The sequence below is a fragment of the Opisthocomus hoazin genome, chromosome 8 (genome assembly GCF_030867145.1).
Source record: "Opisthocomus hoazin isolate bOpiHoa1 chromosome 8, bOpiHoa1.hap1, whole genome shotgun sequence".
Taxonomy (NCBI): Eukaryota; Metazoa; Chordata; class Aves; order Opisthocomiformes; family Opisthocomidae; genus Opisthocomus; species Opisthocomus hoazin.
In genome coordinates this window covers 10,085,268-10,112,946 of record NC_134421.1, presented here as the reverse complement: position 1 = coordinate 10,112,946, position 27,679 = coordinate 10,085,268, and the positions used below count along the sequence as shown (strand labels likewise).

Genomic DNA, 27,679 nt, shown 5'->3' with positions numbered 1-27,679 from the left:
CCTTTATTGTAATCTTGAGTCCTTACTTTCCCACAGGCAGAACTTTGGGCCAGGTTTTCTTCAACCTGCAGAGTTAATGCACCCAGACCAGCAGCCACCTGAGGTTCAGTATTCCTCCAGAGGGATGTGCTCAGAGGAGATGCCATTAGTGGCACGGCCACGACCAGTTGGAAGCACTGCAGGTACACTTCGTCAAAGTTGAATATGCACTGAAATAACTGATCCTTTTCCATATGTACTCTTACACTGAGGTCACCATTAAGATGTCATTCTCCTTCAGCTGCTACACTTCAAATATCGTCCTTGTCTTCACTGCTAAAAAAAAAAAAGTGATCACAAAGTGAGGTTAACTTTACACCCATAGGACTGTACAGAAAAGGCAGTTGTTTGCCACCTTTTTAGTATCTTACAAGCATTAGTTTATGCATACACAGCATATTTTTGAAAACCCCGTTCTCTAAGAATGGAAAATTACTGAATTGTTTTAGACCATACAGTGTATGCTAACTTTCCACTGCCGACTGTATCTTTTGTGCTAAATGAGCTAAGTGATGCATCCCAAATCAGCCTGCTAAAGAACAATTTTTTGAATATTTTCTGCATCTTTATTTCTCATTTCTCTTCCTAGAAATGTATGTATAAAAGCAGGATCTTTTAGCTTCTGATATTATCTATTGCTTCAGTCCCGTATGAAACCTTCTTTCCTGATTGGTTGTGAGAGAATTTCTGTAGCACTCATCAGTGCTATCATGAGTAAGATTCTAACATCACATGGCAATTAAACAGCAAACACTGATTCTGAAAATAAATATTCTTTTTTTTGCAAATGCCACAGTTAATTTTCTCCCAGAGAAATGTTTTCTTCCGGGGGAGTTGAAAAGAGGGGAAATATGATCTTATACTCATGTCAGTCCTAGTTTTGATAGCTGCATCCTCTCCATGTACATGTTAAATGAATGAGAACGACGGGGATGTAGTGACTGTTACAGCTTAGTGATGGTTATTTTATTGTCTGATTCATACTACACTGTAAACGTTTATGTATATTCTTCTTTAAAGTTTGGAGGCAGTTCGGATGATTCGTTCCTGTCCTTCAGCATAATTACGTGCAAATATCAAACTTCTCAAATACTCCATTTTTTGAGAGGAAAATAGGAAAGTGACCTAACTGTGCATCCTGTAAATCACACTGTTGTTTTTGTCTTTTCCTCCCTTTTTGTACATACACACAGAGTTTTCTCTTATGTATCTGTGGGTTTATTAAATGTGTTTCATTTCTAACGAATAATCAAATATAATAATAATTTTTTAATTATTTTTTTCCCTGTGGGAAGAAATTCAGAAAAAAGGAAAGCTGGCATGTTGTTATATGTCTCTTGCAATTAATGGTGGTGGCTGTCCTTGCATGTGTTTGAAAGCAGCAGGAGGGGAGGGAAGGGAAAGGAGAAAGGAGGACGGTTAACTTTCAGGCTGAAAGGAGATAATGTTCTGACCTTCTCGTTAGTCCACGACAGCAGCGTCGCTTAATATTTAACCACAAAGCAAAGCTGAAAGAACCATACTCTTACGTAGTCACGTGTTTTGTTCTTCTGAGAGATGGAATAGAAAGCAGCCTGGAGAGTTAGGGTCTTGCCAGTGTGATGCAAATAAGGTGTACCACAGGAGCAAAAGTCTTCTCTTTGCTGCTGAGTAATTTACATGAAGGCATTGCCAGGGCTTTCAGTAAATGCTGCCTGGAAAGGGCTGGCATATTTTTGGAATGAAGCGTAGTCCGTGTCTGAGATGCATGTAGCTGAACCTCTTATTTCAGTGCAGTGGCAATGAAAAGCATCACACTCAAATGAACTGCACAAAACGCACATAACGTTTCCTTCTTTATGCTACACTGACAGCCTTCTTTCTGCTGATTTTTTTATTAATTGCACAGAAACAGAGCTCCACTTTCTTCTTGCTCCTGCTTCCAACAAAATTTTATGTTGTCATTTGTCTGCCCTACAAACTTGACTGTATATAAAGATGAAAAAACAATATTTGCTTTTAAGGTTCTCAGATACAGCACCTCACTCAGGTGGGAATTGCTAGCAGGATCGGAGGTCAACAAGTGGAGATCCCCTCAGGCAGAGCAGGGCATGGCCAGCCGGGGGGGCCAGGGTGGCCCCAGTACCGTGGAGAGGATGAATGTGCTAGGCGAGATGCAGTGAGTACTGTGTTACGCGTTTGCATAGTTTCCAAAGTAGTGATATGTTCGGGTATTTTTTTTCCTGCATTACTGTTTGGAACTTTTTCCCCCTGGAATTCTTTCAGTTGCTTCTCTGACATTCTTTGCTTTGCTCTTCGAACCCTTGTTAGCTCTTCTAACTTTTGCTTGCTGTTCTTTCACCTTTGCTTCTCTCTGACTGCTTTCTCTCACTTTACCCTAACCCTTTTTTTTTCTTCACTTGAGGCCTTCACCCATTAATTGCAGTTCACCCAGTTCTGCTTCTCAGCTCCAGCAGAGGTGGACATTGCTTTCCATTTTCTTCTTTGAAATATGCTTCTGTATTTTGGGATCAGTGTAAGTAGAAAACATTGACTTAAATTGTCCCAGACTGCTGTCCTAGTTTGCATTGAAATAGTTCTTTTGTCTTCTGTGTCAGTGTACAACAGCAGGAGTCAGGGCAACGGAGTAAGGTACAGGCTTGCACATAACTGCAGAGGTGTTTCTACACAAGTTATTTTCCTAGCCTCAGTCAGCAGGATGTGGTAAATTAATATGTATTCGTTTACCAGTGTTGCCAAGGCAGCCATCGTGATTTCATATTCTTGGCAGTGGTGCTTCTAGAGGTTGGAGTTTCTGGTTCAGCCAGATGTGTGAAGCTGAAGATAATGTATGGCCTTTCCAGGAAAGATACAGTTGGCCTGCTACCAGTCCGTGTTTGATGTACTTGCACCCTGACGCAGACTGACCTGTGACAGCTTTATTGTAGTACTCTCGAGAGCAGCAACTTTACGCTCCTTCTTTTGCTCCTTTGCTTCAACTGTCATTTTTCTGGTTTCTTCCTTGAGGGAGGAAGGAAGGATCTCCTCCTTGTGCATATGTAGGGCAGTGTGCGTTCACACTACTTGAAGTTGCTTTGCAGTATTGCATGATCTCAAGATGGCTATACTTAAGAAAATGCAACAAGGGTGGGCCTCATCTTTAGTTGCCACCACGCAAATGAACTTGAGAGGAGCAGCATAAAGCTTTTGAGAACTGAGCACACTAGAGACAAACTCTACTTATACTGTTGAAAAACTTCAGCTGTGAAAGCCGAAAGATGTATTTGCCTAATTTAACTCGCTATCTGTGCTTGGAACTGTGGTATTTGAGTGCAAGAACATCATCTAGTGTACATCTAGAGGAGTACTTGCAGGAGAGATCTTAGTGTCTCTCCTGTTCCATTTTCAGAGGCATCTCTAGGTTACTATTCATTGCCCCTTCTGATAATTTGTCTTTCTCTTCTGAAAATGACTTTTCTCGATCTGTGGGCCTTTCCCTTCTTTTAATCACAGAATCACAGAATGGTAGGGGTTGGAAGGGACCTCTGTGGGTCATCTAGTCCAACCCCCTGCCGAAGCAGGGTCACCTACAACAGGCTGTAGAGGACCTTGTCCAGGCGGGTCTTGAATACCTCCAGAGAAGGAGACTCCACAAGTCTCCAACAATCAGATGAATGTATATGCCTAAACGATTTATTGGTAGTACCTGAGGCAGAAAATAACTTACTGGGAAGGGATTTAATCATTGCACTAGGATTAAATATAGAAACTAAAATGGGAAACTTGAAATAAAGTTGTGCGCTTTAACCATAGAAGATGAAAATAAGATAGATCCTAGAGTTTGGCACAATACTGGGGATATTGGGAAATTGAACCCTTGAAAATAGAAGTGAAAGATTCACATATTCCTATTAGGGTATGACAATATCCCATATACTTGGAAGGGAGAAAGATTATTTATAGAAGGGAGAAAGATTATTTATAGACGGGTCTTCGAGAGTAGGCAAGCGAAAATCAGGGTACGCAATAGTGGGCGGAAGAAAAATAGAGGTAGTAGAATCGGGTCCCTTAAGTGCCTCCTGGTCAGCACAAGCTTGTGAACTATATGCCTTATGGAGGGCCTCAGAGCTATTAAAGGATAAGGTCGGGACTATATATACAGATTCAAAGTACGCCTATAGCATAGTGCATACCTTTGGAAAAATCTGGAAAGAAAGAGGATTAATGAATACACATGGCAAGGAGCTAATCCATCAAGGCTTAATTGTGTGAATTTTAGACTCCTTGAAGGGCCCAAAAAAAATAGCTATAACCCATATCAGGGGTCATCAACAGGGCACCAGTTATCGGGTTCGTGGAAACAACCTAGCAGATAAGGAGGCTAAGGAAGCGGCTATGAGGACGCAACCCTCTCCCGTTCTGACATTACAGTTACAAGAAGAGGAGACATTAAAAGAAAAAAGGTTCACTGCACAAGAATTGGAAAATATTAAGAAACTAGGGGCAGAATTTAAAAATAGCAAGTGGGTTTTGCCAGACGGTAGAGAAATTCTACCAAAATCGTATGCAAGAAAAATCATTGATCAACTCCATGAGAGAACGCATTGGAGAACCAAAGCTTTAAGCGACCATTTTTTAAAACATTTTGCTTGTATTGGAATATATGAAGTTGCAAAACAAGCTACCTATGGATACCTCACTTGCCAGAAAGTGAATAAGCGAGCCGTACGTCAAACCCCAGGTGGAAGGAGACAAACTGCCTACAGACCATTTGAAAAGATCCAAGTAGATTTTACCGAGTTGCCCAAAGTAGGGAGGTGGAGGTATCTACTTGTTATCATAGATCAACTTACCCACTGGGTCAAAGCATTTCCCACAGCAAGGGCTACCGCCTCTTCAGTAGCTAAAATTTTATTAGAGCATATTATTACCAGATATGGCATAGCGCGGGTGATAGATTCTAACCAAAGTTTGCACTTTACCTCAAAGAAAAGGGTTGTTAAAGTGCTTACCACTGCTTTGGGTATCACCTGGGAATATCATACTCCGTGGCACCCACAAAGTTCAGGAAGTGTAGAATGAATGAATCAAACCTTGAAACAACAATTGCCTAAATTAATAATAGAAACCAAACTATCATGGGTTAAATGTTTACCGTTAGCTTTACTAAATATAAGAACTATGCCGAATATGTATACATGGATTTCCCCTTATGAAATGTTATACGGAATGCCATATTCTCAGGGGATGCCCCTTAACGAGAACCTGATATATATTAAAACTATTACTGAAAATATTAAGGAACTTAGAGAAAAAGGAATTTTGGCTCAAACAGCCCCTTTGGATTTTGCCATACAAAAAATTAAGCCCGGAGACAAAGTATTGATTAAAACCAGAGAGACTGCTGTCCGAACCACTGAGGAAAGGTTGGACTCACGTGTCACGAATAAAGGGGCTAATTCATGAATGGAAGATTTACGGATAATCTTCCAAAAGTATAAAGGTCTAAATTAGTTTGCGATAAAAGTAATTGTGGCTGTAACCCAATAGTATGTGCTCAATGCAATTACTGTAAAGAGCGGTGGTATTACCATTTCCCCGGGAAATACGCCCCTAAAGGCTTATGTCCGGAGTGTGAACATCTTGAGCATATAATCACTGAACAAACACTAAAAAAAATAATAACAAAAAAATCATTGAATCAGACCACAGTGGTGGAAAATTGTTCATACACGGTACTAGAGGTGAATTGCAAAGTAAAGCTGTGATTGGGAAAAGGGAGTGTCGTAAAAGAAGTCAGGTGCCCTGCTGTTCTTGCCATAGCTGGGAAGCAGTCAAAGCTAAGAGCTGGGAAGATATAAAAAAAAATAAACATGAAGGGAAACAAAGCAGATGAGAAATCCCAGGCCATTACCCTTGCTGTCGAGAAGAAAAACAGAAAACCTGCTGCCGGAAGCAACCCGATAGGCAAGGGAGACAGGGGTAAAATGGATTCTAGGGATACTGCTTTTGTTCTCGAATTTGGGGGAATCGACACAAGATGCTTGCTCTAAGTGCTATCGACTGACCCGATATGGAAGAACAGCGGTGCAGACTCTTTCCAAAACAGGTATGTGGGGATATACTGATGGAGGGGGAGTACAAGATCAATATAAAGAAGAATTAGTTAGAAATATAACCAAACAAATACAACACTCTAAACAACCGGGCAGGCCACCTGCGAACACATATGATAAACTAAAACAAAAGCTCAGTGAATGGGATCTACCTACCCCAAGTAAAAACCTGTTCATAGATTTAATGCAAAAGATAGCACAAGAATTAAACATAACTGGTTGTTGGATTTACGGAGGCTCACAAATGACTGAACAATGGCCCTGGAGGAGAGAAAGACTAACCACGAAACAAATTCTATTGTGGAATCAAACACGCACTTCTCTCAAAGAGAATAGACCCGAGGGGTGGACCTACTGTCCCCCAAATGCATGTTGATCCATTACTTAATATTTTATTACTTGAATCGCTAACATATTACTGAAAATTCACTTTCAGACCCATTATCTGAGATGCTATGTGAACAGTTGGTTTTGATATCAGTTACCTGCACAACTTTCAAAGATTCATGGCCCTATACAATATGGTTTGGTTGCAGTTCGCACCTTCAGTCACCATTTCAGATGGTACATGTCACCTCAATCCAGATTGACTTTCTTTTAATTAATCATAGTTTAAACAGCCCTCGGCTTTGACAGAACTGTTTGCTTACTGGTTGCTGCAGTTCATATGTTACTGCAGTGTGACTTTTCCAGGTTTCTTGTTGGTTCTTTTTGTTTGGTTGGTTGTTTTTTTAAAAAAAAAAAAAAGTGAAAGGAGGAGATCATGGACTAAAACTACATGAGTATGGTGTCAGTTGTAGGAGAGGTCACCTAGTGCCTGCACTTTCCTTTTCCTATGAGGAATGCTTTGGAGTTCTGCAAAGGATTATTCCCGTTTAAAAAAAAGAAGCATTATTAGATGAGCCCTAGTCTTGCAGTTTTCTGTAGTTAAATAATTACCTTCAGAGTTTAGATTCCTTCACTGGGACAGAGCTTTAAATTTCTTTCCTTCTTTTGGAAAGGAGGATTTACTTAATGACAGTCATATTCCTTATGGTGCAGTATTCAGATGATCCTTTGCAAACAGTCTTACTGTTCCCTCATTCTGAGCAAGTTTCTAAAATTAAACTCAGCATTTAGGAAGAAACTAGAGCGCTTTTCTTACACGCAAACTTGAGAGGCGTCTGCATCTGTGTTCCTGCAATGACCCTTTTCCTGACAGCATCCTCACCTGTTATTTCTGCAGTCAACACCTGATTTTCCGCTGGAATATGACCTCTCACTTGTATCTCCTGACCCAAAGCTGCTGTGCAGGTTACCATCTTAATTCGCCATCTGGAAGTCCTGGGCAACCAGGATAATTACAGCATTTCCTTAGCTGACACCAAACACAACACCGAGCGATCGGTCATTTGAGCAGCAGAACAAATAAAGCCTGATGTCTTACAGATGTGTGTAGTGTCATGCATATCTCTACCTCCCCACCACCACCTGGCATCACCTCCTGTCCATCTACAATCCCCTATAGCTCTCCACTGCTCTCCCAAGTCTTCTCCAGGTTTCCAGTGCTTCCCCCAAACCACCCTTATCTTTTACTCTATTTTTATACTCCGGCTGCCCACTCTCGTGTCTCTAAACCATCTCACCATACTTAAAGTTGTCTCTCATGTCCCCTAGCTGTCCCCTGTGAGAAACATGCTGGCTGATAGGTCTGGCTAAGCACAGCCTAACCTGGCCTTTCTGCCACTAGGAAGCAGATTCAATGATAGCACAAATAGAGTTACAGCTAATTAGCTACCTATTTTTGTAAATTTTGTAATGTGTTCGTTCATACACAGATATACATGAATGTGTGTATATATTTATACATCCAGTTCAGGTGAAATTGGCCTCAGAGTTCAACAGCTATTAAATGGAGATTAACAGATTCACAATCTGATCTCATAAATCTTAATTCCTTAAGAAGGAAGATTGAATAAAGGTATTCTTGTCAATTACCTTGTACAACTGTTAATTATACAGACGTTTCTAGACAAAAATATATAGGTACTGTATAAAACTATATTATTACATATATCATTATATATCAATGTGTATTTCTGTTAAAGACATTTAGAAGTAAAAAAAAACACCAAAATTTCTTCCAGCTTTTTTACTCTCCTTATATTACTGCTGTAGTTTAGTATAGGTTAGATTTCTAAACCCATCTGCTTTTGAAGGTTCTCAGAACTGTTGAATTCTGGTGTATATGTGAGATCACAGAAATACACACTTCTGTTGTTCTGAGATATTTAAGAAAATTTTGATAGCCTTAATGTTAAAAACCAGCCGCTGCAGTCATCCGATGTTCTTCCTAACTTCCCTGAAACCATTCTGATGGTGCTGATGCAGTGCAGTATGAATTAGGAGCTGAATCACGTAACGCATTTTAATGGGAAAGTAACCTGAACATATTTAGGCTGCTGTTAAGACTCATGTGTCAAGGAATGGTTGCTTTTAATATTTATTTTTTGTCATCTCTCTTCTGTAAACCCACAGGGTATTTGTCAGGTTTGCTAACTCTAGACTGCACATATGAATTAGTTTCAGGTTTCACTGCCAAAGGAATAATTCTGAACAATCAAGAGACCCATTCATTCCTTTCTGATACTAAAATCGCCTCCCTTTTATAAGAAGTAAGACAGGATGTTACCTGGAAAACCTTTACCTATCATTCTTCTATTAAAGCCTCTTTTCCTCTTAATCTCTCTCCCCAAATTAACTGTGTAAATGATCAGTACTGTATGTGAGCTATGCAAGAAAGTCAGAATCTATTAGTAGTTCTACGTTATAAAAAATGGCTTAGATTTTATTATTTGTATTGAGAGATGTTAAGGAACACACTGTCGTGTATTTTTGTGTTCCCTGCACACTGCTGCCACAGTCACCCCAGGTCCCCCATATCCTTCCCAGGCGCTGCTTTTAAGCCCTTCATTCCCCTCCCCATCACCCCCAAATCCTCTTCTAGCTGAGTTTGCTGTCCTTTCCTCCCTCAATCACGTCGATCTCTCTGCTGCTACTTGAGGGTTATCCACAGAGACAGACAGTGCTCAGTAAATGATGACTGCGACCTCAGCTTGCTGCAGCTAGCTGCTCCTCGTCCCCAGCGCAGACCCTCTGGAAGGGCATTACGCTGCTTTGCTCCCGGTTGTGCGTCGAGCAAGGGCGTGTTCGAATCCTTTGTGTCCAGTGTTATCTTCTGGCTGTCTCTCGGCCGTCAGCAGTGCGAGGCAAGAGGAAACGCTTGAGGGATGTCAGCTGGAATTTAGGTTTTTGAAATGTACCTTGTTTGTGTCCATCCTGGGACTCGGTGGAATCACCTAGTGTACTGTAAATTCATGCTTTGTTTTAGTGTAAGCAGATTTTTTGCCAGATAGATAAGCCCATAAACTCAGGCTTCTGTTTTGTTTCTCTCGTTAGAAAATACATGTTACTGAACAAATGCAGAATTAACCCTTTTCTACCCTGAAACAATGACTGTCCCTAAACTGGGATAGTGTTTCTCAAGAGATGTAAAACAGGTGTTGAGTATAGAAAAATCTAATCATTCCGGTTTGAATAATTTTCTCCTGCTGCTTCTTCTGTAGACCATGTTTTCCTGGGCACTGGTCAGTCACAGGGTCCTCACAAGCGTACAGTCTGAACAGGCAAGCCAGGCAGAGAAGGTGAAGGCAGTAGCATCTTTATTTACAGATAGTATGGAGAAATGACAGGCGGGAACAGAGGGATTTGCCTATTGTCTTTTAGGAAGTTGATGGAAAGGCAAGGAAAGAGAAGCCAATTCTGTTGACTTTCCAGTTCCATGGTTTTTCTCTCCACCTTTTTCCACTTCAGTATCTAAACATGCCATAGAGTAGAAAGGGGGTCAGAATTTTTAATGGATGCTCAAAAAGATTTTGAAAATCCCTGAACTTGAGGCAGTCCAGCAATTTTGTGTACACTTGTTGTTTTGTGCTCCGTAAGAGGAGTTACTTATTCATACAACAGAAGAACAGTGGTAGCAGATAGAAGCATCTCCATGCTGCTTTCCATCTGTTCTTTGCCTTTTTGCTTTCTTGTCTTTTCTGGGATTATCATGTTTGTTCACAAAGTACAATAATGCTTTCTACCTTTTTCCAGACTCATATGCATGGACACCAAGAATATTCCTCCTCACCAGTATTCCAGATGCCAAGGACTTCAACCAGGCAGCCTTCGGCACCCCCTGCTCAGCTTCCGCACAACAGCCTTCAGGGCCAGGGCCTTTGCTACACCACCAGTTCCACTGAGGACCTCCAGCCAGGCCACTCTTCAACCTCTCTTATCAAAGCAATTAGAGAAGAACTTCTTCGACTTTCTCAGAAACAGACAACAGTGCAGAACGTCCGTAGATGATTCAGCATTCCGTTGCAAATCTGCCAGGTATCTGCTTCCTATGGAAGCAAAGACTTTGAGGAAATCAGCATTGCTGTTCTCTCAACAGAATGGACTTTCACAGCTGTGTTGACAACACTCTGGAAAAAAATGAAAAAGGCAGCAAAATGAGCATAGTAAGGAGAGATGGGGGACAAATAGGGAAAATCATCAGTGTCATCACAAGTAATATTAATTAAAATGCTAAAGTTACGGTGCTCCTCTTCTCTCCCTACCCTCGTTCAGCCTCACAAACAAGTAAAAGCTTAGGTTAAGAAGTCAACACTCCAGCAACAAAAAAAATCACAGGAACAAACTCCCGAGTACGATGGACTCCTTTTTCTGAGGAAGTAGGCGAAGGTTTGAATAAACTGAGATGATAGTTTGCAAGAGATGACAAGTATTTTGATCTCTCCAGTGCTTATGGGGAATTGGTTTGCGTTGCTGTTCTGCAAGGTTACAGACTGTGTCAGCTCAAGGGTGTGGAAGGTGTGATCCCAAAAAGAATCACTTTGGTTGTCAGGAACAATGGGACTACTTAGAATAAAAGTCTTGATGAGCTACTTGTAACAAACTGGAACAAGAATTGTTACAGCTCTATGCTTCCAAATGGAGCTACCCTTTGCACTCTTCCTTGTTTTCCTTCTGGTGCTGAAGCTTCAAGTGTTCCTTCATCTTCAATGTTTGCAAAGTGAAACATTGGCCTTGTATAACTAAGAAAATATCTGTAAACTCATTCAGGCTGGAAAAACAAAGCAAAGCATCCGAACAGACAGGGCTTGGTATTTATTTTGTTTAAAAATTATTGAAAACTGGGAGAGGAATACTCCACCACAGTTAAATTTTGGGAAATGTGTATGTACATCTTTAAAAAATATATATGCATACTATATGCTCTTGCAAGACCAGTGATAAAATATTGCCACTCTTTAGTTTGCTTTGTGGACAGAAACCAATCCAGCCTGACTGGTACAGGGTCACCAGCATTACGTTATAAATTGATGTCCTAAATCATTGCTTATGTTTGGACCTGAATAATTTTAGTGAAAGTCAGTGACAATTTAGAGCATTAACATAGGCTTAGATTTGCAGTTTTGAGACAGTTTCTATATTTATACTTGTTTCCACTGTCCCTTTGGACAAAGGGTAAGCATTATCCCCATGGTAAGAATGGTACGTGCCATGGAACTGTTTGTTGCTGTTTTTTCCAGAGTTTTAATTTAATATTAGCTACGAATTTACTAATATTTGGCCATTGCATAACTGTAACTGACATAATACATATGGAAGTTTTACTTAAGTCGTGATTTGTTGGACTTTTTATTTTCAGATCAGACTGAACTAAAGCTAACAAGCTGACACAGAGATAGAGGGCAAGCGCAGTGTTTGTGAGGAGGCTTGGGAGCCTTGCGCTAGAAAAATGAAAAGCAAAACCGTTTGGTGCTACAGTGTGGGTATTTCAAACACTAGTAGATGGTAGTCGTAAAAGGTCTAAGCGACATACGCCACCAAAGAATTCATTGGGCAGTTGATCAGGGTAGGGCTGCATCTGCCTCACTTACTAAGGTAGAAATGGTGTTGGTAAAATACAGGTATATGACAGTGGTACGGTGTGGTGGTCTGTGGCTACCAGGTCTGTTCCTGGTGCCAGTGCACAGTTCAGTAGCTGTGACAGGATTGACTCCGACTGAAATGAGCACAGGTAGGAGGACACCATGGAAGAACCCTACGTACATTGTTCACGAAGTATGTACCTAATATTCATTGCCAAAGCCAAAACTGGGAAGCAACTGGCTGCTCACTGATGTGAAAAAAGAGGTGGTATGTTTCCCCTCTTTAGTAGGAAGCTCAGTTATTTTTCTGTTTACCCATGATCATCAGAAGGCTGTATTAAATTGTTTTGAGGGACTTGCTGTAGCGAAGCAGTCTAAATTAATGTCCAGTTCTCTGGCCAATACTTAAAGCCCTTATGGGCACTGGTCGAGGTTTGGATGGAGTCAGAACACCAGCATGGTTGTGAACAGCAGTACCGACAGGATACTATGTTTTGAATTTTTTAAGCTTTTTGTTTGATAATCACTTCTAGGATGAAAATAAAAACACACTTATTTTCTACTAAATTTTTAAACATGGATGTTGCCAATACTTCTGGAAAATTTCAGGTTTTGCGTAATGAAGAGTGGATCGAGCAACGTTCATTTGGTCTTTCTGGCAATGCTGAAGACTGACTATTTTTAAGTGTTCCCATTAAAACCAGCTCTTTCATAGCCCACACACTTCTCCAACTTAATTCTGCAGTGAGGTCAGAATCCAGTGCTTATAATATTAGCACATTACTGTGACTTCATTTCAAGAAAATGTGGACTTCCAGAAAGTAAGTTCATTGTCTGGCTGCTGGTTCCAGCTATTAAAGAAGGAATGTGCAATAAGAGCTTTGAAAATTAGACATACCTAAGCCATTTGTCATTCATTTTTGCTAGTGATGCTATTACGATATTCTATCTTTTTATGTTTGGAAGAATGTCCTTTTTCTTTTCAGTCCCAAGTCTTGTAAGAACAGCTACAGGACAGGTATGTACTGGTAAATAAAAAAGGCTTGCTGATGCAGAAATCCCTCTTTAAAACCTTACAAGTTCACAGGGAAGGACAGTAAAATATTGGGAAGCTGTGTTTGGAAGTTATGTTCTCAGACTGGCTGGAGACCTGATCCACTCTTCACAAAAAATGGTATGGCATAGTCTGTATCTTCATATAGTAAGAAAAGTAACATGTAACGCACCAGTTCCAAGGACGGTCTTAACAAGGGAGACCTGCGCTTCACTTTCTGCAGCTACAGGAAAAGCTGGGTTTTTCATGTGCGACAAAAGGACTCTGTGGAATGCATGTGCCAAGATGTGTGTTTCCACTTGGGAATTCAGAGAAAAAAATATGTGAGCTTCTGTGTCCCCATGTGCTGGAGCTCTTTTGCCAATTTTTTTTTTTATTGCCCTATTAAAAGGGGGAGGGGGGGGAGGACCCAAACCTTTTTTTCTGAAACTTAAATTATTGTGAATTTCTGTATCTGTTAATGAATCTACCAGTTTCTGAAAACACTGATCAGATGAGAAGTTGGTTACAGGCACAGAAAGCTGTTACCAACAGTTACATCCCTTTCCATGACTAAACCATCTGGTTCATGGAATCCTCAGGCTCTCCTCTTTCTTCACAGTTTTCCTTGAGACTTGTGTTTAGTCTGTGTTTAGTTTGGCATGTAGAAGAACTTGGCGAGATGAGAGCTACATAATTTAGCTTGGTTGGTTTGCTTTCCCTTTCCACGGCCAAAATGTTGACCTCTACCGTGACTTCTTGATGATCTTTGGAGTTAAATGAAATTTTACAATTATTTTTTCATACACTCAATTTGAAAGGCAGGGCATGCTTCAGTACTACAGAATATTCTCTGCCAGGATGTAACACGTGGTCCTGTCAGTGACTGTGGGCATGTGACTCAAGAAAGAAAACCTTGCTTTTAGGAGGAGTGAATTGCGTAGAGACTGGACTCATAACATGAAATATGTGCACTTTGGAGCAGTAAGGGGAGTTTCACTGACCCTTTGCAATGTGCTGTATAAGCAGCAGTTTGGAGCAGGCTTCATATATAGTGGTTTGAGAGCAGTGTCTATATATCACCTCTGCACCCAGAGGAGTGGTTGGCAAGATGTCTGTTCCAGTATCACGCACCTTTATGCACACACATAAATACGTAAATAGATTGATGACCCAGAAGTGCATGTTCCTACCAAGTGCTGAAGTCAGTGCCTTTAAATTAGGCCACTGACAGCAGAGTTATAGCATGGTCTTAAAAAGAGGGGATCATAACCTCCCAAGAACCACAACAGCTAATGCTGTTGGGTGTTAACTCACAGCTTGAGAACACGTTAGATGGATACACAGGGAAGCCAGTATGTATTCGAGCCCAAGTGAAGAAACCAGTTGTGGGATGTGGATGGCAGTAGGCAGTTGAACTCATTTTTTAACTCTTGCCCTCGCTCCATTCTCCCTTTTTCAAGCTGTAACAATTTTTCAGCTCAAGGATAAATGGGCATTTCCCATTCCATGACTTACCTATCAGTTCTTTGTTAACAGGTGCCAGTCCTTGAAAAAAAAGTATCTTGGCCAAGAGCTTTGAAGTGGCAGGGTGAAGAACATTGGTGACTTTGAGGTGGGAACATGTGAGCCATATTTTTGCAGCAACAAATAAACAAACGTATTTCCAAAACAAAAAAAAAAACAAACCACCACCTGTTTGGTGTTTTCTGAATATGGACATAAAGCCAAAAATGGGTTAAAAGAAAAAGGATGGCATCTGATTGTCAGAAGGCAAAGGACAGCAACCAGGTCTCCAGGACCACCTGTGAGCACGCACTAAGAGGAGAGAGAAAATCTGGGGCACTGCCCGTGCCCCCGTTCAAGCCGATTCCGTAACACAACCCCTGTTCTGTGCAGTCCTTCGCCACCTGCAGTGCTGGTCTGTACGAGTGAGGAACATCCCTCATCAGCGAGACTCCCAAAAGCAGGTCACCATGGCTGTAGAGTTTCTCCAGGACTGTTTGGATGTGCCTAGAGAAAAGTAGCAGCTTTGAAGTGCTTAAATGTGGGCATAAAAATCCAGTGCCCTTTTGTGGTGGGGCATCTTTTCCCTCTTCCTGTTATGTTTTATTTTGAAATGGGAGGGATGTATTCTCCTGTCACCAGGCTGCTGTCATTCATGTATTCTGCTATCTCTAGGTCCTAAATACCGAGGAAGCAGAAATCAGGGATGAAAGTTTGTACCAATGCTGATGAAGATTCAGTAGCTGTGCAGTGTTTTAGTGTGAGTGTACTTGAGCACTTGATAAGTCTGGTATCTCTTTTTATAATGAGTGTCCCTTGAAATGCAGCTTATGTCAGAAGGAGGACTGTAAACATTTTCCTCTGTATCTCTGACATGAATTTGGTGAGGGCAGAACAAGCTCGGCGTGTGACAGCTCGTACCAATAGGATTGGTAGTTCCGAACCTAATGTCGGTCTGCATCTTGGCCCTGGTCGCATCTACGTGACTTCCACTGCAAACCATGTAGTCACACTTACGCTTTGGAAGTAGAATTTATCCTACAGCTGCTTTAGTACAGTTTGGGATGCACTTGGCAAGGCGTGTCTAGCTTGATGTACAAGTCCCAGGGTAACTCGCCCTGAGAGTAGGAAACTCGAGAAGCAGAAATCCTGTGGAGTTGCGTTGCCTTTTTAAAGAGACTTTTCCAGAGTAGAGCTGCAGGCCTGTGAATCCCACTGAGGACTGACAGATGAAAAAGAAAAAATAACATTAGTACTAGAAAAATACACATTTTTTTTGCACTTCATAGTTTGTAGAGCTGGAATGTTTTGCCTTTATTTTGTGTTACTTTTTCTTGATACTCTTGACATTTAAAGTATGTATTTTCCTTTGTAATGGCCACTCCTGTTTAGTTTTGAGTAAGACTTATTCCAGAAGTGGACGTATATGTTTAGGCTGTTACATCTTGCCTTAATCAGAATAAAATGTTGGCACATTTGAACAAATGCTGTGAAGATTCTTTTGAAATGAATGCTGAACCGCTGCCCATCCCTGACATGGTGGTTTTCAGGTTCACTTAGTCATCCTCGTACTGCCACATGGGAAGCAGGCGAGGTGGAATGAGAATTAAGAGAGTAGAAAAGAGACTGAAAGATTAGAATTATTGTTTTGCATTTCCAATTATGTTCTAATGTAGACACTTCTTAAGAGCTCTGTCATGTTCCCGTGAAAACTTCTCTTAAGATTTCTGTCCCGAGGCTTCTCGGAAGTTGGTTTTCTCATCCAGGCTGTTTGAGCGTTTATAGTGCTGTGCATGATTTAAAAGCAGTAGCTGGATATTGTTTGTGATTCAGGAAAAACTTGTATGAAAGGAAAATTAATGCAGTGTTATATTTGGCATTGCGCTGCGCTCTTTCGGTCCTGAAATGCAGATTTGAAGGAAACTTGATGAAAGAAATAGGAATTTAAAAAATACTGCAATAATAAAAAAATGGGAAGCTTTTATCCTTGGACTTAAGGAAACAGGAGAAAGAATTGTGCATTAGCCACTATCAGCGTAGTTGCTGAATATGAAATTGTTCACATTCGATGCAGTACAGGTGTCCTGGGCATCCACAAACTCATGGACCAATTACTGGATTTGTTAGTCCATGCCGTCCTGGATAGAATGGTTTCAGGTAAGTTGCCTTGCGTTTGGCATGGAATGCTTTTTGTCAAGCATTTCCATGGATTAGTTTGATCCTTAGGACAGAGTCTGTCTTCGGGCTTGATGATGGCAGCTTTAAACAAGAATACTTCAAAAATCCCAGATTGAAGCTGAGGAATCTCCCGTTTAGAGGATTTGTAGATTTGTAGATGTGCAGCCAAGTATTTACATTATTGCTACATCCTCCTATACGCCACTCCCATGTGGAGTAAAATTTGCTAGGACGCTGGAAACCACGTGCTTGCTTTTGTAGAGTAGAACTGCAAAGAAATTAGGAGTTTTTTGTCGTTTCCAGCAGACAGCATCACTGATGTGGTATTGCCTACAATAATTTCACTTCTGCCTGGGCGCAGAGCGCACCATTTCCTGCAGCTTTGCCCTTCAGCAGCACTCAGCGCTAGTGTCGATGAGCATTATTTATTCCTCTTTATTTAAGGACGAGCTAACATCTCTTGGATAACATTATCACACATTATCTGTGCCAGACATTAGTGTAGCTCAGCTAAATTACAGTGATTTCTTCATATATTTGAGCCTAGAGGGCTGCCGCGTCGGAAATGAATATTGTTGGACTGATCAGGTTTAAATACATGGCATGCTGAAATTCCACGAAGGGGAAGCAGCCTAGCAGAGGTTGCTTTGCAGATGTCTCCCTTCTGTTCCCTTATTTAAACAAAGCAGAGCGAGCTGTAGAGGGCCTGAAGAAGCACTGTAACTTTTGCTCCAGAAAATCACACTGAAGAACAGATTTGGCTGCGTGTTTAATCATGTCATCTGGAAACGGCAATCGAGGAAAGGTGGTGCTGGTTCTCTCAGTGACTCGCCAACCGCAGCTCTTGTGTTGGTACCACTTCTTTTGTCGTTAGGATTAGATAAAGAGATAGGAAAAGCCACTGACAGAAAGGGTACTGATAAAAAAGAACTTGAGAAGTCATCAGAAAAAAGGCAGAGCTGACAGCACTATTGTCAGTGGGGGGTCGATTTGATTTCCAGTCGTCCCCCCCGGAAAGGGAAGGAAAGGACAAGGAAGGTCTTCTGGGTTGTTGGAACCGACACTGAGCCCAGCTGTTGGCAGGGAATGAAGGGATGAAACCCGGTGTATTGAGCAAGTAGCAAATAATAAAGGTAAAGCTGAAAATGGGTAAGTAGTTTGGAAGATAGGGCCGCTGAAGAGCACAGAGGCAGCAGAAAATTTAACGAGGACTTGGGGATTAATGTCTTCTACGTGCTTGTCTTAAAAAATAAAGCCACGCATGTGAAATAGTTGCAGGGTGACACACTGCTGGTGCACAAACTGAGCACTCAATGTGTGCAGTTTATGGAAAATGAGATCAATAGGAGAGAGGAGGGTGAGGGGAAGCCGGAGTGACTGTAATCACAAGAGTAAAGTTGAAGTCATAGAAAGATATTACTGCATGAAACTTATCTATGGTCCTCAAAGGATTAATTTAAAAATGCCAGAGGGAAGAGCTGCTGCGAGAGCACTCTGTTCTGTATCAGAAGGGTGCTGTATTTCACCCGTGAGCTGGGGAGGGGAGGGGATGGCAGGATTGCTGTGTGCAGCATGGATTTTGTCTCCTTCCCCAAATACCTGCTGCTGGGAGCCAGAAGTGGACTAGAGGGGCCTTTGACGCCACCTTGCTGTAGCAACTGCATGGCCTGTGGCATCTTCCTCTGAATTAGGTTGTGAATTGCCTCGGGCTCTTTGGGTTCCCTCCCGTGGCAAACCAGATTGTGGTGGGGAGCTTTGGAGAGATGGAGCAATGGAGGGATTTGGGCCTGACACAACGGGAATGGTGGTCAGTTCCCGCTGTCCCCGAAACGTGTGTCTGGTGGGTTTACGGGTCAAAGACGTGACTTTACCACTCATAGTGGCAGAGGGAGAAAATGTAAACTCTACAATTAGTTTAGTTCTTTAGCTCTTAGGGTGAAGGGCACCGTGACAAGGAGGTGTGGGGTTTGGAACAGCTTCGTTTGCTGGTCACTGCGACTGGACACTATTCCCCTGTGACTGCAGAGAGGCTTGCTTTTTGGAGAGAGAAGTCAGTTTTTAGGGGAGTTTTATGTCAGTAAGACATAGGGGCCCAAAACCCATGATTTCTGATGGGCAAGTAAAATGGTTACTTGAATGTATCTCTAGATTTCGTACTGCCAAACTGGACGGGAAAAGCCTGCGTGTCTCTTAGAGTGGTATTTTTTTCTGAGCTGTTTGCAGGCTTGGGAGGCAATCACAGAATCACAGAGTGTTAGGGGTTGGAAGGGACCTCTGTGGGTCATCTAGTCCAACCCCCCTGCTGAAGCAGGGTCACCCAGAGCAGGCTGCACAGGACCTTGTCCAGGCGGGTCTTGAATATCTCCAGAGAAGGAGACTCCACACCCTCCCTGGGCAGCCTGGTCCAGTGCTCCATCACAAATACTGCATTGTTTACCCTGTGTTTCTTTCTGGAAGATTGTTATGAAGTAGGACTTGGAAATCAGCTCTTTGAAAAGTGCATGTTTGGTACTGGGGCAGAAAACTGCAGCGAGGTTTGAATTCCACAACAGATGCTGGTACCACTGGTATCATAAAATAAGCAGGATCTGGAGCGAAAAGATGAGAGAGGGCTGTTCCTTCCCAAGAATGTCTATTTTTCGTTCTTTGGCTGTCATTCATTACAATGATTTTCTGAAATCCTAATTTTTGTAATGGCTTTATCAAAATTCCTACAAAGTCCCAGTACAGAGCACCTTTCCTTATGAATTTAACCTCTTGTCTTTTCTCTGTATGTTCCATGTGAGTGGGAAGCGCTGATGCTTGCCAGTCCTCATCCCTCTAGTGATTTTGCAAAGTGTAATCATTGTAAAGTGCAATTGCTTAATATGTAGCTCATTCACTAAAAACCCAAGGATGAAGGCAGTGAGTAATGTGAGTTATTACCAGAGCAATGGTATCTAAAAAGATGAAGAGTCATGCATCAAGTACCAATCCACTTAGTCTGGAATTAAGAATTTAAAGAAATCACTAGTCAGATGCGATTGGTATTATCTCCAGGCAAATTAAAGTAGTTCCCCTGGAATGCTGTGCTGCTGCTAATGTTTTTTGGTATGAGAAGTGCTGATCGGTTACGTGTCCCTCCTACTCTGTTTGTCTTGACATTTGTGGACCTGCAGCTTTCCCAGGTGCCATCTGCGTCTCTCCTTCCTTTCCAGGCTCTCCGTACCTTCATGCCTGAAATACGGAATCTTTGCCCAGAAAATGTGAAGAACTGTTTTGGCTTGATCAGCAACGCTAGGGTTCAAACTCCTGTTTTTCAGTCATGCTTATTTTTGTTCAGCCATCCAAGTTTCAACCACTTTTTTTTTTTGTACTAAATCGTATGAGTTGGAGTGGATTTCCTCTCCATCTCATTCCAGCAAGGACTTTGTAGTCCAAGGACATAGAGTTTGACTGCACAATGTACTATAAATGACTGGAGCATTAACATTTCCATCATCGTTCTGAGAGGGTAGTTTGCAGCTTAATATGTGATATCAGCTATCAACTTGTTTTTTACCTGCTTTGAGGTGTATAAGAGCCTCAACCAGCTCAGGGCTACAGAATGGTATTGTATGCAACAGTCTGAAGGGGCCCCAAGGTTTAACACGGGCGAAGCGATGTACGCACGCTGATAAATTGGGAGTTATGTTTTGCTTCCAAGGTTTCCTGTGTGAACAAAAATGGGAGGCTTCCAGAATTACCATGGAAAAAACCCAGACAACAAAACAAGGCGTGTGCTGGATCTGTTGTAGCTGCCTTGATGTCAACAGGGCTTGAGCAGCGTTGCACTCACTGGGGATCTGCTATTAGAGGTATTACAATGTCAGTGATATTATTAGGAGCATGAGATAATACAAAACAAATGAGTACACCAGTCTGCGACATTGCTTATGGACCACATTTGTAAGACGTTGTACTATAAAGTCGCCTTTAATTTGTGCACCAAAACCAGACCGCAGACTTCTGTGACTTGGTTGGTCTTAAAATAGGGTTATCGCCCACATGCTGGGCTACTGCGTGTTCCCTAGCTAAAAATATTCCAGGAAATGTAGCAGCAGACCACAGATAATCTTTAGATTATATTTACTGTGAATTAAGTCTGTATAATCCATTTCTGCATACTAATTTTTGTCTTTAGATCAATTTCTCAAGTCTTTTGGATTCAGCATTTTTATTCTGGACTATCTGTGACTATTGACAAGCCCCTGAGACGCTGACAGTGCTGTTAGGGCTTTTCTCCTCTATTTGTACGGTGCGTTGCTTTGCATTGTACTTCTGATTGCTCACCACGCCTAGGATCAGTACAACACATAGCGTGTACCTCAGAGAGTCTCTTTAAAATAAGATTTTATTGTTTTGTGCCATATTGCGTAGGGACAGATAAGATGTGTAAGTTAGTAGCGTTTGAGCTTTCGGGATACTGCCACTTTGTTTAGGGATCCCAGAACGCGCTGGGAGTAGCAGTGTGTTCATGGAATTCATTATAGGACTACATTTTTCTGAGTGACCCAATCCACTTCATAGGAAGTCAGATGGCTTGAAAAGAAGAGGCTATAGATCAAACCTGGCAATGTCAGATGTCAAAGCAGGTGATGCAGTAAGGAAACAAAACTCTTATATTGGGTCAGAGGTTTATGGGTCACCGATCTGGAAAAAGTATACATTTCACAGCGGAAATGATCTGTAAGATATTCCATTTGCATACATTACTTTGTTGAGATTTGGGTGTCACCCTGGAACACAGGTATGCAAAATCCTGGGGGCATTATATTATATGAAAAACTATGGGTTTTCTTCCTGTTTTTCCCAGTTTGGTTGAGTTGGAAGTCCTCAACAGAAGCTGCAAGAAGCAAAACTTGCAGTTTAAGTCTACTACGTTCTTTGAAGGTAGCTGCACACAAGCAAACTATTTTGGAGGGTGTGAGAAACAAACCAGCTGTGCTTTTAAAGGCAGGCTTTAGGAAGCCCCCGCAGAATTGCCCAGTTGTTCCAAAGTTAGTTTGCAGGTGTACTGCTGGGCTATAGGACATCTAGAGCTTGCGTCACATGCTTACAACTCTTCAGTCTGGAATAGATTTACTTCTGTGACTGGCTGCATCCATGCGCTCATAGCCTTAGCCAAGGAAATGCACAAACTGTGAAACATGTCCCCTCACAGATGAAAACCAGTGCCAAATCCAGCAGGCAATTCTGTGTTCCCCACCAGGAGAATGGTCTCCATAAGACTGGACAACTGTAGGAAGAGGTCTGCAGACACTAAGGCAATACGTGGAGATTTTTTTCACGCTATCCATTGCATTGCTTTCAGGCCAGTGCACATCTGCCGCTATTAAAACTAATAAATCAGGGAAAAAAAGATGTATGTAGCTGTAAGATCTGTTGTCCATCAGTGATTGCAGTGGTTATTAACTGTCAACTCACTGTTCTTGCAGTCAGCACCGACAATGAGATGTAGAGTCCTTTGATTCTGTGAGTTTGTACATATATGAGTTTTGTTGGTTTGTCCTGGGCTTTTTTTTTCTTGTGGGAAGTAGTAGTTTGCTGCTCCAACATGGAGATTTGTCTTGTGAAAGGACAAGGTGATAGGACAAGGGGGAATGGCTCTAAGCTAAAAGAGGGCAGATTTAAATTAGATATTAGGAAGAAATTCCTCACCACGAGGGTGGTGAAACACTGGCACAGGTTGCCCAGAGAAGCTGTGGCTGCCCCCTCCCTGGCAGTGTTCCAGGCCAGGGTGGATGGGGCTCTGAGCAACCTGGTCTGGTGGAAGATGTCCCTGCTCATGGCAGGGATCTTGAAGGTCCCTTCCAACCCTTACCATACTATGAAAATTACTTTTAATTGTTGTACGTTGAAATGTTGAGATTTTTTTCGTAAGTGAGCAATATTTTGTAATTGCTTACTACTGGTAGAATGGCTCATGTAAAAAGAAGAAAAACCCAAACAACCAAACAAAACACACGCAGTAAAAAAGCCACAAAAGAATTAAGCTCTTCCCTTTCAAAACTTTCTTTCCTGATGCTAGAATCTCTGCTCAGCCTTTCACTCCAGAAAATCTTTTGTGTGCAGTGATACTAGTGATGGGGAAGGATGTCTTTTCCTCATTGTCTAGCTTGCACCCATCCCCGTTGATGGTGAATAGCTGATAAGGGGCGACTGTCCATCGCTCTGAAATGGCACGTGTTGTTCTGATTGAAGTGCCTGGTTGTGCCAGAATCAATCTGAAGAGTCTTAAACTGATTTGTGTGCTTCCTAACTGGAAAAGTTGTGCATTGGTAAGCTGAAGGGAGACTTCAATGATGTTTAATAGATACAAATCTCTGACAGAGTATTCTTTCGTTTAAGAGTAAATTTGGATGTTTGTTTCCATTGGTCTCTAGCAGGTTTGCTAATCCTGTGTATGTCTAGATGGGTGTAACACTGATTTATTGTTTTGTTAACGGATACAAGTCAACTGGTGCAATTGCCACAAACCAGACAGTTTGACTGCAGTGAGACAACCCCTCCTGCATGAATATTTCTTGTTAGAATCATCTTTCTAACAATTCAGGTTGGGTAATTCCTTGCCACTATAAGCTTTATGAATATAAAACAGCTGGTGAGACTCTTTCCATCAATAAAAGTGTTTATTATCATCTTGCAACTGTAGGAGCAGTTTTGTGCATGAGTTGGATATTCTGGTTTAAACCTGCTTGCCACAGTTTGGCATGGCTTAGTTACACAGACAGGTGCAAGCTGAATAAAAACAACCAGCGTTCAGTTCTTACAGAACATTTCACATATAAACTGCACTGGAAAAACTAGTTTTAATTTCAAACCAGCCCTAACAATCCTCAAGTTTCCATAACAGAGTTTCTACTGGTGTCAGTTAATAGACCTTAAAATACCGCAGGTTAACGAGTGAGGAGGGCACCATATAATCCATGAGTTACACCTGGTGTACTGCTGTAGCCCGGCCCATAGCTTAGTACTGGATCTGGTAACATCGGTCCTCCAGAAAATGGCTTTATTTGCCCACTCTCTGTTTCAAAGTCGAAGGTTATGTACTGGGTTGTCTTAGGGCAGTTTGCTGGTGACTGGTAACTGGTCCTTCAGCATCTCGGTGCTGCTGGCGCACTCACAGCAAGCAGGAAAGGGCTCAGGGAAAAGGATTTCTGTGCGCTGTGGGATGTGTGTGGTGGCTTGCAGGGACTTGCCTGCTCCACGCCTTGGCTGGCAGCTCCCTGCCAGGGAGGATGAAGCCCCGGCGAGTGCCCCACTTAGATCTGGCCTTTTTTGGCTGAAGGTACGTTCCCTTTTTTTGTTTCTTAGGAAGTGTTTGAAATGCTTTGTTGGTCTGCACCTCACTGCTCCTGGGTGCTGCTGCTTGCTGGCTTGCCCTGCTTCAGGCCACCAAATATTTGGGTTCATCAGGCCGGAGTTTCATCACCTTGTCCACGCAGAGCAGGATGAGTGTCAGAAACCAGAGGCTCCAGCCGACGGCTGCTGCAATCCATCCATAATCATCCATGCCCGTCGGGCAGCACATGGCCGCTTGCGAGCAGAAGTTTGCGTCTGGTGGCAAAGAAATGAAGTGAGCTGATGGGAGGCTGAGTGAGTAACAGGTTTCCTTTGCTAGAAGGCAGATGAGGCAGTGGCTTCACTGCCTGCCTTGTGGCCTGTCACTCTTTCTTGGCATCTTTCCCCTGAGCCTGGCTCTTAACCTGGGGGGTGGCAATATTCAGTTTCATCTGTGTGTCTTCGAGACTCGGTCGTCCCTCTCTGGCCAAACACCTGAGCTGGTTCTCTTACCACTGGACCCAGCATTGCGGAAATACTTTAGAACACCTACTTCGCATCTCCTCAGTCAGTTTTTGGAATGGAGTATGACAGAAGTAGCTAGTAAAAATTAAAAATTAACCTGGGGTAGAGAAACATTCATGTGAGGGAGTAAGAGGGTCTCTAGCAGAGACACCTTCGGCAGGACCTCCAACGGTTTAGGTACCCAGTACCTCTGCAGGCAATGGAAGCAGCAGCTGCTCTCTGCTGGGCTGTCAGCTGTGACTTGCGTGTACCAACTGCAAAACACACCCCCACTGAGCTAAATATGTTTTAACGATTCCATATATTTTTTTCTTGCACCTTTTGCATATTTTTTTTATTTTAAAATCAATGCAGTTTCCTAAAGTCAGTTAAGGAATATGTCACTAGTTGTTTCGTTTATGCTGTTATTTGAAGGCATCTGCCCTACTTCTTCTAGTTCTTTTATCATGGTAGTAATGATTTATGAACACTTACTAAGACATGGTGCTTCGTCCTCGGTTGTGAGCATGGAGCTTGCTGAAGCATTGGAGACGCCTTCAGCTACTGCCAGATGGAAGCACAGAAGAAAAGGCAAGTTGGATTAGAAAAGCAATACTGGGCATCAGGCATGAACATCTGAAAGCCATCGGCCTTGCAGAGGCCCGTAGGATGGAAACAACTTGGAGAAAGTAAGTTCCTGCTCCTAAACATTGCTTCCTCACCCCACCACTGTCAACACAGGCTAGAGAGAGACCTGCTGTAGCACCAGCCGTAAGGAGTAGGGGGATTGCTGTGCCTCTGACCTGAGTGTGACCTTGGTGTGAGCCATTCACTCAGAGCTCAAATTAACCACTGTCCTTTCCCAAGCTACATGGGCAGAATGAGCAAGGACTGAAATGAGAGTAAGCGTTCAGTGGCATGGGGAGATCCATGGCCAGCAAGTTGTACATCTACTTCCTTTTGCCCTTAGAAAAATCCCGGTGGCTCTATGGGGTGCGGAGGAGTCTGGCTGAGCCGAGGGCTGAGCCCATCAGGTTGCTGCGGTCCCTGGGCAGAACACCAGCCTGTCCACTGCTGCTGCAGAAGGAAGGAAGGCAGGCAGAGAAGTATCTCCTCCTGTGCCACTATGAGCAGTGCAGGTCAAGTTCAGCCAGATGAAGCATCCTGTGCTGAAATGGTCCCCTGCAGAGATGCAGGAAGAACAGCCCGGCGAGGCTGCGGGAGCAAGGGCTCCTGATGTGTGCAGATGGAGGGGCCCCAATGTGCTGCTGGTCCACAGACCAGGCAGCGGCTGTGTGAGAACTGTTTCCAGTTAAACCATCACTCTGAGCTGATAGTTGGGAGTGTGACAGAGAAAATCAGTTCCAGCTTGATTTCACTGAACACTTCAGAATAATGGTTCAGGTTCAGTTTCAGCTCAGGAAAACAGAACAAGTCCTTTGACCAGTGCTTTGCTTTGAGTTTGGTATTTTCCAAGTAATAGCAAATAAACTGAGGTTGTCCTGCAGGAGATGTCCCCCTTGGGGTCACCTACTGCTGTCCAGCTTTGCATTTTGAGCTAACCGACCATCAGCAAGACCAGTGCTTTCCTTACGGCCGCTGCCATGCTGGGAGCAGGTCCCTGGGCAGCTTGCTCCAGGGAAGGGTCTGAGTACCATTGCTCTTTCTGGCTCTGCTAGGACATGCTGAATGACCTTGGCCAAGCCCATAATTTTTTTTCTGGGTTAATAAGTACCTCATGGGAGAAATGGGAAGAATCATTAAAAACTGTATACGACCTGTGGAAGAAAGTGCTGCAGAATACAAAGTGTTCGTTCATGTTTATAGACTTTGCAGCCCAAAGGACAGGCTGTCAAAGCTAACCCATTTTTAAACATCTGGCAGGTCTCAACCGGTGCTGATACAGAAACACAGGCAGTAGCCTGATGCGAAAAGAGCAGCTCACAGGTCTCATTTACAATTTTGTTTTTAGGCAACTTCTCCAATTAAGGGGGCACCAAAGCCAGATTTCTTGCAAAAAGCACTGAATAAGAGCTAAACTGGACTACAGTGAGCCTCATGGGTGGTTATTTCAAGTGGTCCCTTGCCTCAGCAAGCGCAGGAAGGACAAGTACCTGCGGTCCCTGATCTCCTTGCCATTCAGTGGAGCAGCCTGCAGCGCAGCCACATACATAGTGGATCTGTAAATAGCTGGCAAAAGCACATCTCAGAAAGATGCTGTGATCAATCGTGTCAAGCAATTCTCATTAGCATTAATCAATTCCAGCTCTTTACACTTTTTAGATGAGACAAGGGAGATCACCTTGTTTTTAAAGAACAAATTACTGTCAGTGGGCAATATATTTAGGTATTGAGAGGAATGGGGGGAAAAGGCAAGGTATGGAAAGTGGAGCATTAAGAGAAGAGAAATACCTGCTGAGCAGGAATACCAGAGCGTGGCGGCGAAGAAGAGCGCAGCGAAGGCTGCCCGGGGCTGGTGGGAGGAGTGCTTCATGCCGGGGGTCCAGCTCCCACCCGAGCAGCCGTGCAGATGAGTTCACCGGCAGCTCTGATGCAGCAGCTCCTTGGTAAGCTCCGAGAGCCGGCGTGCAGAGCGGAGGGTGGAGCAAAGGAGCTTCCTGCTGCCAGGACACCTTGAACTTTGCTGCCAGAGCAGGGTGAGGAAGGAGAAGGGCTCTGACCAGAACAGCTCCAGCAGGAGGGGGACACCAGCACCGAGGCAGGCGGAGGGCCCCTGAAGGTCAAGCCTGAAGGTTTCTCCCCAGGATCTGCTGCAGCCAGAGGAATGAAAGATCTCTGGAGCCAGCCCTTCCTGGCAGGGTTCCAGGCAGTTTCTGAGTCTCCTTTTGGTCCTCCAAAGATGGTCTAACAGAGCTGGGAAGGAGCAGAGGATCAGGGTATAGAGTTTGTCTCCTGTTTGGCTTTGGTTTTGCATGTTTGCGGGCTCGACCTCCCCCAGAACTGCCTGGCAGTGATGCTTTTATGGAAGGGCTGTGTGGAAGCCTAAAAAAAAAAAAAAGCAGTATTTTGTCACACTGGTACAGCAGGTGCCCAGTTAA

The 27,679-nt window shown here is 42.9% G+C and overlaps 2 protein-coding genes across 4 annotated transcripts in view; one reads left to right on the top strand and one right to left on the bottom strand.

Annotated features, from left to right (window-relative positions):
• The window catches only part of KIAA1549 (KIAA1549 ortholog), a 155,318-nt gene extending 139,217 nt beyond the window's left edge, over positions 1 to 16,101 (top strand). For 2 of the 3 annotated variants that reach the window (XM_075428455.1, XM_075428454.1), the window contains 3 exons: positions 37 to 182; positions 2,043 to 2,197; positions 10,272 to 16,101. In XM_075428455.1, the coding sequence (XP_075284570.1) occupies positions 37 to 182; positions 2,043 to 2,197; positions 10,272 to 10,526 (556 nt within the window). In that variant the 3' untranslated portion in view covers positions 10,527 to 16,101. The remainder of the gene's footprint in view (positions 1 to 36; positions 183 to 2,042; positions 2,198 to 10,271) is intronic. The other variant, XM_075428456.1, reaches the window with a different exon arrangement.
• An 8,121-nt stretch (positions 16,102 to 24,222) lies between these two features.
• Positions 24,223 to 27,114, bottom strand: TMEM213 (transmembrane protein 213). Its single transcript, XM_075429535.1, has 3 exons — positions 27,033 to 27,114; positions 25,116 to 25,184; positions 24,223 to 24,392 (listed from the first exon to the last, which is right to left on the bottom strand). The coding sequence occupies exons 1-3, from the start codon at positions 27,112 to 27,114 to the stop codon at positions 24,223 to 24,225; spliced, it is 321 nt and encodes a 106-aa protein (XP_075285650.1).
• Between the last annotated feature and the right edge of the window lie 565 nt (positions 27,115 to 27,679).